Source organism: Pelodiscus sinensis, chromosome 2 (assembly GCF_052426305.1).
Source record: "Pelodiscus sinensis isolate ZL-2025 chromosome 2, ASM5242630v1, whole genome shotgun sequence".
NCBI classification, from domain to species: domain Eukaryota; kingdom Metazoa; phylum Chordata; order Testudines; family Trionychidae; genus Pelodiscus; species Pelodiscus sinensis.
This window is the reverse complement of record NC_143053.1, coordinates 178009792-178022070: the sequence shown is the minus strand read 5'-3', so window position 1 is coordinate 178022070 and position 12279 is coordinate 178009792. Positions and strand designations below refer to the sequence as shown.

The 12279-nt window shown below is 44.3% G+C and overlaps 1 protein-coding gene across 1 annotated transcript in view; it reads right to left on the bottom strand.

Moving 5' to 3' along the window:
• Window positions 1-12279, bottom strand: part of SUSD5 (sushi domain containing 5) — a 61287-nt gene that overhangs the window by 36293 nt on the left and 12715 nt on the right. The window contains exon 2 of the mRNA XM_006121752.5: window positions 7749-7926. Within this exon, the coding sequence (XP_006121814.3) occupies window positions 7749-7926 (178 nt within the window). The remainder of the gene's footprint in view (window positions 1-7748; window positions 7927-12279) is intronic.

Sequence of the window (12279 nt, the reverse complement as noted above, 5' to 3'; positions counted from 1 at the left end):
GTAGCACTGGTGTAACCGCTGCTGAAATACCATGTCCAGTTCTAGTGCCCACAATTCAAGGAGAATGCTGATAAATTGGAAGGATTCAGAGAAGAATCATGAGAATAATTGAAGGTTTAGAAAGCATACCTTATAGTGCTAAACTTGAGTTCAATCTGTTAAATTTAACGAAGAGAAATAAAGGGGTGACTTCTTTACTGACTATAAGTATCTGTGTTGAGAACAAATAGTTATTAATGGGCTCTTCAATTTATCAGAGAAAGGAGTAACACAATCCAGTGACTGAAAGATGAAGCTAGACTCAACTGGAAATAAGGTGTACAGTTGTACTGGGGAGAGTAATTCACCATTAGAACAATTTACCAAGGGTCATGATGGATTTTTCATCACTGACAATTTTTATATCAAGATCGAATGTTTTCTAAAAGAAGTGCTCTAAGAATTGTTTTTAGGAAGTTATATGGGGCTGTGCTATGACAGAATTCAGACTAGATGATCACAATTGTCCCTTCTGGTCTTAGACTCTCTGAATAGGTTGTGGAATGCAGGAGATATGGAGAACTAACTTGCCTAATATTTTCAGCCTCCAGTGATTTTCACATTTTTTTCAGCTAGAGTGCTATTGCATTCTGATGTAGGCTGCTGTGACTTCTGAATAGTCTAGCATTCTCCATAGTCATGATATTTGAGGCAAATCTCCAACTGGTGTCAATTGTCATAGCACCATTCATTTCAATGAGCAGTTGAAATCTGCCTGTCAGTCTATTGTGGCTCAGAAAACAGAGAATTTTGTTTCTTGTACCGTTAAAATGTTGGCAGGGCTTAGAGACGGAAGAAAGGGCACTCTTCCTGCATGACACACTCTGTGCACCCCACTTTCTCATTTAATAATAATGAAAAGTTGTATAAAGGACCTGTTTAATAATCCTGCTATGTACATTGTAGGGATGAAAATAGTTTTCTTGGCTTTCAGGCTTGAAACCTATTTCAGAGACTGGATGCGTATGAGAAAAAAAGAAAATGATTGAGTGTAGGAAGCTATCTTATTTCTTTTTTAAAAAAACAGGATATGTTTTAATTCTAAAAGTACTTTAAAATTATTTTAAATACTTTAATTCCAACAAAAAAAATGCTGGAAATAATTGCTTTTATTTGAAGAGTTTTTTATTTCATTTATAGTAGTAATTTCCTGTCCTTTTTTTAAAAAAAGAATTGGAAGCTGTATTTTATCATTAAAAAGTGCATGTAGCCCAATGCTACCTAAATTAACTAATAACAGTCACTAAATCTAATAATTCCCTAAAGTTTAAGAACCTGGGAACAGGATTCTGTGGAAAAATATAGCTTTGTCACCACTAGACACTGACAGTAAATGAGCTAATGAACTTTACTCAGGGGAACTTTGCAAATACAGATTGAAGGAAGCAGTAGAGTAGAGCAAGGTTAAAGAGATGAGAAACCAGCTGAAGGCAGAGTTGTTGGAAAGACATTCTTGTGGTTAACTCTCAAAACTAGAAATCAGGTGACATGGATTCTGTTCCTGGCTTTGTTATGGATTTGCTGTGTGACTTTGAGCTAGTCACCATTTCTTTCCTATGTTGTTATAATGCACCCGTTGCCATAGCATTGTATCTACTATGCACCATATGCAAAAATAAATGTGGGTATTTTTCTATCCAGAAGGACAGACCTTTGCACTGCTCCATTTTCTTAAGTTGGGTTATCATGTTGAGGTTGCTATGTTTCAATTTTTGCATCTGTCAAATAAGACCTACCTATATCTACTCCTGGGGGAATTCTGCACCAAAGTATTAAAATGTGCCAAAAATTAAACATTCCGTGTATGATATTTAAAAATTCTTTGTATTTCATGTATCGAACTAACAATATAATGATGCAATAATTTCAATTTTTTTGTCTCACAGGGGTGGCCATGTTTGTAGGTATCTGCAAAATGTGGAATCCTGTGGCACCTTAAAGACTAACTGATTTATTTGGCATAAGCTTTCATAGGTAACAGCATTTGATTAAGTGTTTTTTATCCATGAAAGTTTATGCCCAAATAATGCTGTTAATCTTTAAGGTGCCATTAGACTCCTTGTTGTTTTTTACAATTATTTTGGCAGTGTCTTTCAAAATATCTGTCAGCAAGTATGCCTGTAATTTTAAAGTCAACCAAAAAGATTCAGAAAATGTTTTTGACAAACGCATAATATACTAGGTATATTAATACAGAGCTCTGAATAATAAGTCCCATTTAAACTAGAGTAATATATTTCCTGCATCCTCAGAGGCAGTACAAAGGCTTGGGAGAGTCAGTAATAATGCTTAGGGAGAGGGAAGTAATTGTTGGGAAAGAACCTGGGTGCGAACTTGGAAGGTTGTTGGGTGTGAGTGGGAGAAGCATGGGTCAGAGACTTGCGGGATAGGGAAAGATTGTTAGGAAGCCTCCACCATGCAGACCCTGGCTGGACACTAGTCTCTCTTATTCAGTCAGGCACATCTGCCACTGCCCCCACGTGTCAATTTTAATTATTTTTGCATACAATTGAATTGAAGTAAGATACTCTAGATTAAACGAAACCTAATTAAAGTGCCCCAGTCCATACATCATGCAGGAAAATACAATGTTTAGCATCTTGGGAAGATGGGAAACCCTCAAGATCTAACTTTCAGAAGTGCTGAGCACCTGCAACTCCTGTTCAAGTCTTTGAGAACTGTGGATGCTCAGCACCTCTGAAGATGAAGGCCAGATTGTTTATGGTATGAGAGGAAGAAAGAATAGCTTTGTGTGTACAGATGTGGTCTCCTCATCTCAAAAAAGATATACTGGCATTAGAAAAGGTTCAGAGAAAGGCAACTAAAATGATGAGGGGTTTGGAATGGGTCCCATATGAGGAGAGATTAAAGAGACTAAGACTTTTCAACTTGGAAAAGAGGAGACTAAGGGGGAAAATGATAGAGGTCTATAAAATCATGAGGGGTATGGAGAAAGTGAATAAGGAAAAGTGAATTACTTGTTCCCATAATATAAGAACTAGGGGCCACAAAATGAAATTAATGGGCAGCAGATTTAGGACAAATAACAGGAAGTTCTTCACACAGCGCACAGTCAACCTATGGAACTCCTTGCCTGAGAAGGTTGTGAAGGCTAGGACTATAACAGGATTTAAAAGAGAACTAGATAAATTCATGGAGGTTAAGTCCATTAATGGCAGAATGGGTAAGGAATGGTGTCCCTAGCCTCTGTTTGTCAGAGGGTGGAGCTGGATGGCAGGAGAGAGATCGCTTGATCATTACCTGTTCAGTTCATTTCCTGTGGGGCACCTGGCATTGGCCATTGTTGGCAGACAGGATACTGGGCTGGATGGACCTTTGGTCTGACCCAGTATGGCCTTTCTTATGTTCTTATGGATAACGCACATATCTTGGAACCAAACAATCTGGTTTCTGTTCCCATGTTGCTAATGACTTATATGTATGTACCATTATATACGTCTCAGTTTTCTTAGCTATAAAATGTGAGTAACTATGCTTCCCTATCTCACATCATATGTTGGGAAGGTTCCTGCATGTTTGCAAAGTACCTCAGAATCCAAAGGCTTTGAAGAGTTACTTATTGCTCTCTTGTTTCCTGAAGAAACTTATCTGACCGTTGAGATCTGTATTTTATTCTTACCAGCTTGCCTGCTCCCCACAGTAGCTATCCATTCTGTCCCCTTTTCAGTGTTGTCCCCTTTTCAGTGCTTTTTTTCCAGATGGGTTTCCCAGGCTTGGGACCAGTTCCCTGACCTGATCCATGCATTCACCATTCTTCTTCAGTTCCCTCCTTAACATACCCTTCTTAATATAAACTGTTCATTTTGTTACTTTCATAGTGCCCAAAGGTATGTAGGGGTATGTCTACACTACCCTCCTAGTTCGAACTAGGAGGATAATGTATGCATACCGCACTTGCTAATGAAGCCCGGGATTTGAATTTCCCGGGCTTCATTAGCATAAGCGGGGAGCCGCCATTTTTAAATCCCCGCTGCTTCGAACCCCGTGCAGCGCGGCTACACGGGGCTCGAACTAGGTAGTTCGGACTAGGGTGCCTATTCCGAACTACCGATACACCTCGTTTCACGAGGAGTAACGGTAGTTCGGAATAGGAACCTAGTCCGAACTACCTAGTTCGAGCCCCGTGTAGCCGCGCTGCACGGGGTTCGAAGCAGCGGGGATTTAAAAATGGCGGCTCCCCGCTTATGCTAATGAAGCCCGAGAAATTCAAATCCCGGGCTTCATTAGCAAGTGCGGTATGCATACATTACCCCGCTAGTTCGAACTAGCGGGGTAGTGTAGACATACCCTAGGTTCCTTACACAAACAAATAAAAAGACACAGTGCTGTGTTAGGGAATTAACACTTAGGCCATGCCTACACTAGGAAACTATTTCAAAATTACAAAATTTGACATAAGAATTCCTAATTTAACAAATTCGAACTAGCACATCCTCACTACGGGGAAGCATTGAAATGAGTCCAAGATCATGTGGCCAGTGAGGGTAACAAACAGGAGGTGATAAGATGAGACATTTCTTTAGCAATATGATCACACAATGAGGGAGTTTAGACATGGGCACCTAAAAACTTTAAGTGAGATAATAGCTCCATTATGCCTAATAGTTTGACACCCTTGCCCCAATAATTTTGCAATCTAGATAAATTGCACCCATCAAATTTAGTTAACTGATCAAAAATTGTATTGTTCTTACCAGTGCCCATAAGAAGTCCATCAATTATCACAGTTATCTAAAGTAAACCATCAATATGTGCTCATGCCTAAACTGAGTCACCCAGGCTATGTCTACACTACCACCCTAGTTCGAGCTAGGGTGGTTAATGTAGGCAACCGAAGTTGCAAATGAAGCCCGGGATTTGACTTTCCCGGGCTTCATTTGCATCTTGCCAGGCACCGCCGTTTTTAAATGTCCGCTAGTTTGGACTCTGTGCCTGCGGCTACACGCGGCACGGACTAGGTAGTTCAGAACGAGGTGTACCGGTAGTTTGGAATAGGAAGCCTAATCCGAACTACCTAGTCCGTGCCGCGTGTAGCCGCAGGCACGGAGTCCAAACTAGCGGACATTTAAAAATGGTGGCGCCCGGCAAGATGCAAATGAAGCCCGGGAAATTCAAATCCCGGGCTTCATTTGCAACTTCGGTTGCCTACATTAACCACCCTAGTTTGAACTAGGGTGGTAGTGTAGACATACCCCCAGTGACCAGGAAGCTGAAGCAATGTGCTTTTTCATTCTCTCTTGTTTGTTACTGAGATCTAAGTGTAAGTTCCTTATGACAGGACCATGTCTTTGATTTGTTTTTGTGAAGGACCTTACCTAGCACTCCTTTGGACCCTACAAACAATAATAACTAATACTAGGGGGCTGCGCCTCCCTGCTCACTGTGCTCACCAACCCCACTCTCGCTGGTCACTTTTGCTAGTCCTTATCCCAGAGCTCCATGGCCCACAGCCCATCCCCCTCTTTCCATGCCTACCCCCACCCCCATCCTCTATTCCTACACCCACCATCCTTTCTAACCCCTTCCCCTCCCCATCCCACACTGCCCATCCCCCTTCATCCATATCTACCCCATCTCTATTCTTATACTCACCGATCCTCCCTAGCCCCTCCCTCTCTCCGCCCCACACTGCCTATCCCTACCCCTACCTCCTTCCTCCATTCCCACACCCCTATCCTTTCCTAACTCCTCCCCTATGCACTCCCACACTACCCATCCCCCTGCCTCCATTCCTATATCCCTGTCACCTCCACCTTCCCCCCTTACCACACCACATGCACCCTACCCCCCTTCCTCCCTATACACACCCAGCCCCCTCCCATGAATTTGTCAGAGTGCACGCCCCTGCCCCCCGGAGCACCACCAGTCCGGGCAGCACAGCCCAAGCCACTGCAGCAGGAGCCACAGCCTGTCCCCAGCCCAGCCTTTACAAACAGGCCTGTTGGGGCAGCTTTGCTCTGTGGCGAGCCTGGGGAGCCCCGAGTGCAGAGTGGCTACTCCGGAGAGCTGGAGAAGCGGCTGGGATGCAAGACCTGCCCAGCTCACGGCAGGCCCAAGGCTTTGTCTACACTATATGTGTTTGCGGCAGAGAGTATGCTATGGTTAGACTCATTAGCATGAGTTGCGATGTCATTAGCATATTTTCTGCCAATGCTTTTTGCGTAAGGGCTTTTTGCGCAAAAAGAAGCAGGGTAGCCACTTCTGTTTTGCACAAAAACCCCAGAAGAGGCATAAGGATCTTGTGCAAAAGGTTTTTTTTTTGCACCAAACGGAAGCAGCTACCCTGCTTCTTTTTGCACGAAAACCCCTTACGCAAAAGCATCGGCAGAAAATATGCTAATGACATCGCGACTCATGCTAATGAGTCCATCATTAGCATACTCTCTGCCGCAAAAACCTGTAGTGTAGACAAAGCCCAGGCGAGCACGCCTGAGCCAGGGGCCTGACTCTGGGTCATCACACATGCCGGAGCCGCTTGCTTGGGGGGGAGACCTACAGCATGGCCCCCAAGTGCTGTGGCCAAGCCTGGGCTACTCAGAGCAAAGCTACGTGGCAGGCGCGTGGGCTGGGCAAGCTGGGGGTGTGGCCGAAGGCAGGCAGACACTGCTTCAGGGGGCGCGCGGGGATGGAACTGTCTCCCCCATTTCACAGAGGCCAGTCAATGAGGACACCTGCTGGCAGTGATGGGAGCATGATGAGAGGTGGGTGGAGGGTGTCTCCAGCAGGGCAGTGTTTGAGCTGGCGGGGGGTGGGGTGAGTGATGGGGTTAGGGGTGAAGTGTGGAGGGGCTGCAGGCAAAGAGGCCGGTCAGCGGGGAAGCCTGCTGGCAGTGCTGGTAGTGTGGCAAGTGACCATAGGGGGAGGGGTGTTCTGGGCTTGGAGCTGGGGGTGTGGCGATGCAAAACAACGTGATGATGTCACTCTTATCCCATAGGAAATATTTTTATATATATACAGAGAGAGAGAGAAATGCACACTAGATGGACCCATCAATTTCAATGGGCTTTGGATCAGACCTCTGTTTGTGACAGCGCCTGTCCCTGGATGTCTCTGAGGCCTATGACATAGGCATTGAGTTTCTTCTGAGATAGTCCCCTTGGCTCTGCTCAGGCCCCTCCCCTACTCCACTCCTTCCTCCAAGGCTGTACCTCACCTCATCTCAACCCCACACCTCTGACCAGCCCCTTCCCACCTCTTCCCCATCCTGCTCTGCCCCTTCCCCCAAGCACACTGCACCCTGACTCCTCTACCCTTCCACCCAGCACCTCCTGCCGCTGAAAAACAGCTGATCGACTGTTGACATTCAAAAAATAACAGTTAATGACAACATGCATGATTACTGACAGTTAGCCACTCAGTATTTTCTGGATTTAAACAAGATATTGTGTGGGCCAGAGGGAATTTAGTGGAAACAACGTATTTCTAAGAGTAAAAGGAAGAATATATTTTATAACTGTGTATTAGATGATCTATGTACACTCACATCTCTGCAGCATTGGCTGTACATGACTGATTCTGTGCAAGATAACCAAGTAGTTAGCTAATCTGAATGTAGCACTTAAGAGTAGGTTACAGAAGGATGTCTCTGTGTCTGGTGTTCTTCAATAATACTGTTATCCAAGGGGAGAAAGGTGAGAGCAATCATTCATGTTGATTAGCGTGGATGTTGCTGTTTCCATTCTCCTTACCCAATGGTACCGTCGGCCAGCCAGCCTCTGGTGCACGCAGCAAAAGAACAGTCCACTACAGCCCGTCTCAGTTCCTCTGCAGTGGCTAAGCGAGCGCCCAGGCCAGCACACAACTTCTGAGCTGCTGTTAGGTCCAGACCCTGAGAGTTGTTTCTGGATTCAACTGTGAACAACTTCCCTGCAGCACCAAAGACACAGACAGACACAACAACAAAATGTGTCACATGTCACAGTGTTGTATTAATTAAATACACAAAATATATTGTGGATTATGACAAACCTGAAAAGCTAAACCTATTTTCTTTTTTGATCTCAGTTAATTTTAGCTGAGCTCCTTGAGTTTGGGAACTAGTTACAGGTCTGGATCATCAAGGTTATTTAGGTGCCTAATTTCTACGGAAATCAGTGGAAATTTGGCACCTAAACACTTTCAAGGATTTAGTCCTTGCTTTTGGCCTACATCACTACTCCTGTGTACAAATATGTATGCTGCCCTATCAGTTATGTTTAACCAATTAATTGCTTAAACCAGGGCAGGTGGGCCCCCCACGCAGGAGCTGCTCCATCATGAACAGGGGATGTTGCTGTCCATGCATGTCATTCTTCCCAGGCAAGTGCCCTATCCCGTAGGGCACATGGGAACCTGTCCCTCCCCCCCATCTTGATGTGAAGGCACCCCTTGTCCCTCCTGCCATGGGGCTGATGTGACTAGACGCAGAGAAAGTGGGACTTGAGCCCACAACCCTGTTTTCCCCAAGCAAGCACCCTGTCCCCTAGGCCACATGGGAACCTACCCCACCACCTTACAGGGGATGTTGGCAGACTTGGGGCCAACTGCAGTCCTCCCCCCCCCCCCCCAAAATGGTGTCACGCTTGCCACCTGAAAATCTAGGAACAATAATGTAGCCAATAAGATCCCCCAAAGAGAAGAAAATCATGTTTTCATCACCAACAGGGAAGAAACAAACACAGTTGAAACCCGTGTATCTGTTTTTGGACAGCTTGCATCCTATACGTTCGGCATAGGCTAAAGTACCTTGCTGAGTCAGGGCCTTTGTCTCTTTCCAGAACTTCTCTGTCTCTCTAAGCCATTGGACAGGTCAGGGCAGTTGAAGGTCTCTGTTCACGTGCACCAGCAGACTTGTCTGGAGCAGCCATACACAGCACATGACTTGCACAGTCAATGCTAGTCTTTCACCTTAATAAGCACTACTTTCATTCACAAACATTTTAAGTAAAAGACTGTAAGAGAATTAAGACGGTCAGCAATCAAGCTCCCTCGAAATGTCTTCTGAGGCAATGCTGCTCATCGTTAATTTTTTTACCAGCAGCCCATATCAATTGCAGCTCTGCAGGACTGAAGCAAAACTTGTTTAATTTTCCAGTCCACCAACACTGAGAGCAAAGTGACAACGTTCCTTACTAATAGTTTGCTGGTAATTATGACAAATCAAGTGCTCTTCAATAAGACTTTATTGAAAAATCTCAAGAATCTGACAACCTATTTAGTTATTTTTTAAAAATACAGTACAGTCCTGGTCTGTAAGATTTGGTGGATGTGCAAAATATTCGGATAAATAGGTCCTAGGCTAGAAGAACATGGTACTGGTCCGTTGTACTGGGGGAAGTTACAAGGATGTTTTGGATGAAATGGGATACAAATGAACAAGACTGACCTGTATACCAGATTGACCTGTATAGTTTTTCTAAAGTTTTCAAGAGTACTATGACTATCTGCCTAATTTGTAACATGTGTTCTCAGTTTTATGTGCTTTCTTATTTAAAATGAAATAAAACACATAAGCATTAATCCCCTGGCATCTGATTAGCATTTGACTAGCAAGACATTTAGCATTTCTAATGTTTCTACATCATTCGAAGTAGTATCATGTTAGAGTTAGAGCTTTTGGTCAAATTCAGCCCTCATGTACAAAGTTACAGCTCTCAAATCAGTGGATGTTTTATGCACATCTCCCAAGGCAGAATTTGGCCTGGAAATAGTTCTAATGGACAGCTTGCAAAATATATATGAATAGAGTTTCAAGTGTTCAGCTGTTGAAAATGTAAACTCTTTGCGGGTAGGACCTGCCTTTTTGTTATGTGTTTATATGGCAGCTAGCCAGGGGCGGATATAGGGCAGGGCGAACAGGGCAGCCGCCCCGGGCCCCGCACTTCAGAAAGCCCCGCGCTTCAGAAAGCCCCGCGCTTCAGAAAGCCTCGCGCATGCGCCGTGACGCCGCTGCGCATGCGCATGGCGTCACTGCGCATGTGCCGTGGCAAAGGGGGGCCCCATGGAATTATGCTGCCCGGGGCCCCGCAAAACGGTCATCTGCCCGTGCAGCTAGCTCAGTGGGGATGTGGCCAATGGGTATTACAGTAATACTAATTACAGCTAATAATATGAATAACAACAATAAAAAAATTGAATGTTCAGGTTGCTGGTTGAAAAGGCTTACCTACATTGGGGATTTTTACACCAGTAGTAACTGCTTATGAGCCCTTCACTTTCAATGGGGCAAATTTATATGCATACAAAATATAAATGAGGAAAACATTAATGTTCTGAGGGCTCATATACTGACTTAGGGCTGAGTGTGTAGCAGTGACAGACGAGCTAGATAAATGGAGTTAATACTTTTGAACTGATAACCTCTTGAGATTCACAGGTTCATTGTGCTCTAGAAAGACAGCCTCGCACAGGTACAGCACAAAAGGCATAGCCCATTAGCTGGGGAAGCAAAGGTGGCTTTAAGCCAGGGGTGGGGGAACTAAGGCCCAGGGGTGGGGGAATGAAGCCCCAGTTTGCCTGGATCCGGCCTCTGAGTCTTGGGGCCCCCTCCAGCATTGGGGAGCCCACGCTGGTGAGGGGTGTGGTTTTTTGTTTGGTTGGCTGGTTTTTTGCTTCTCATTTGTATGCAGCCCCTGACTGATTTCTCTGTGGGTTCCTCATCCCTGCTTTAAGCCATCAGCATGGCTCTGGCATCAGTTAGGCTATGTCTAGACTGCAGGCTTTCGGAAGAAGCTTTTCTGGAAGAGATCTTCTGAAAAAACTTCTTCTGAAAGAGAGCATCCACGCTGCCAAAGCCCATCGAAAGAGTGATCTGCTTTTTTGACAGATAGTGTCCACACTGAATGGACGCTCTCTTGCATGTAAGCTGTGATTACTATGGGCGGAATGGCCACCAGGGCACCTGTGCTTTTTCCTCTTTCTTCTTCTTTCGAAAGAACTCCCTCTTCCCCATCCACACGCGCGCCTATTTTTGAAAGAGCTCTTTCGGAAAAAGGCTTCTTCTTCATAGAAAGAGGTTTATCAATGTCGGAAAACCCTCTCTGTTCTTTCCATTTTTTCCCGAAAGATTGGGATTGCAGTGTGGACATAATTCAAGTTTTTTCGGAAAAACTGCTGTTTTTCCGAATAAACTCTGTAGTGTAGACATACCCTTAGTTAGCCACAGAGCGGGGCAAAGAGGAAAGCTGTCCTGGGGCCCGGCCGTTTAAAAGAACCCATGCTCTCAGCTGCAGCTGCTATTACTATTGCAGGAGCAGCCAGAGTGATGCATATTAGGCAGTGCTTAAGGGCTGGCTAGGGGAGGCTAGCCCCCAGCCCAGCTCCTTTAGGGAGCCTGGAACCGACCCTGCACCTTAGCCAGGGGCTGGTGAAGACTGTCAGACGCCCTGACTCAGAACAGCCCAAAACTCCTCTTAGCACTCTGGTGCTGTTCTCTCACTCTCTCTTACTCCAAAATGCTTCCTTACATCTAATCTCTGCCCCACAATGCTCCCAAACCAGGGCTGGCAGGGGGACTAGGGATGAGATAGAATTCCTCCCTAAATGTTATGTTTATTTTTAGCCTATTCAAACTAGTCACACCTCTTTGGCCTAGAAATTAATTTGGAACTCTTGTGAGACTTTCTCAAAAGATTCCATGTACTTCTTGGTTCTGGCAAGTTCAGAAATACCTTGAGAATAGTCTTTCTTGCAGTATTTTGGTATTTCCTCTTCAGGCCCCAGCTGAAACCAGGAACAGTAGACACATAAACCAACCTTTTTTCTAACCTCAAAAAAAGCTCATTTCAAGTTTTGGGCAAAATCATAGGTATCTTCTTCCAATTGCTAATTAATAGTAATGAGCCCAATGCTTTAATACTTTGGCAAGAGTCCCACATGAAAGCAATGGAAGTCTAGCCTTAGTAATCAGTGCAAGACACTAATATTTAATGACTTTCTATTTGCAGGCAATGTTTTTCTATATAAGAGCAGCCAGTTACTGATATGGGTGGGAGCATTTTATAGGAACAGGTGTTATGTCCATGATCCTTCCCATCTAGAGGTCAAATATTGTTGGATTTTGCTAAATATATCTTTCTTTGTGTATGTAAAATATAACATCCTATTGTAGTAGAATATTGGATTTCTGCTGCAGATTTTTTGTTTTCTGTGTTCTAATTCATAAGACAACATAGTTCGCAAAACAACAGTATATGTATCAAAATTATAAAGTATTTTAAATGGCCTTTGTTATAGACAATT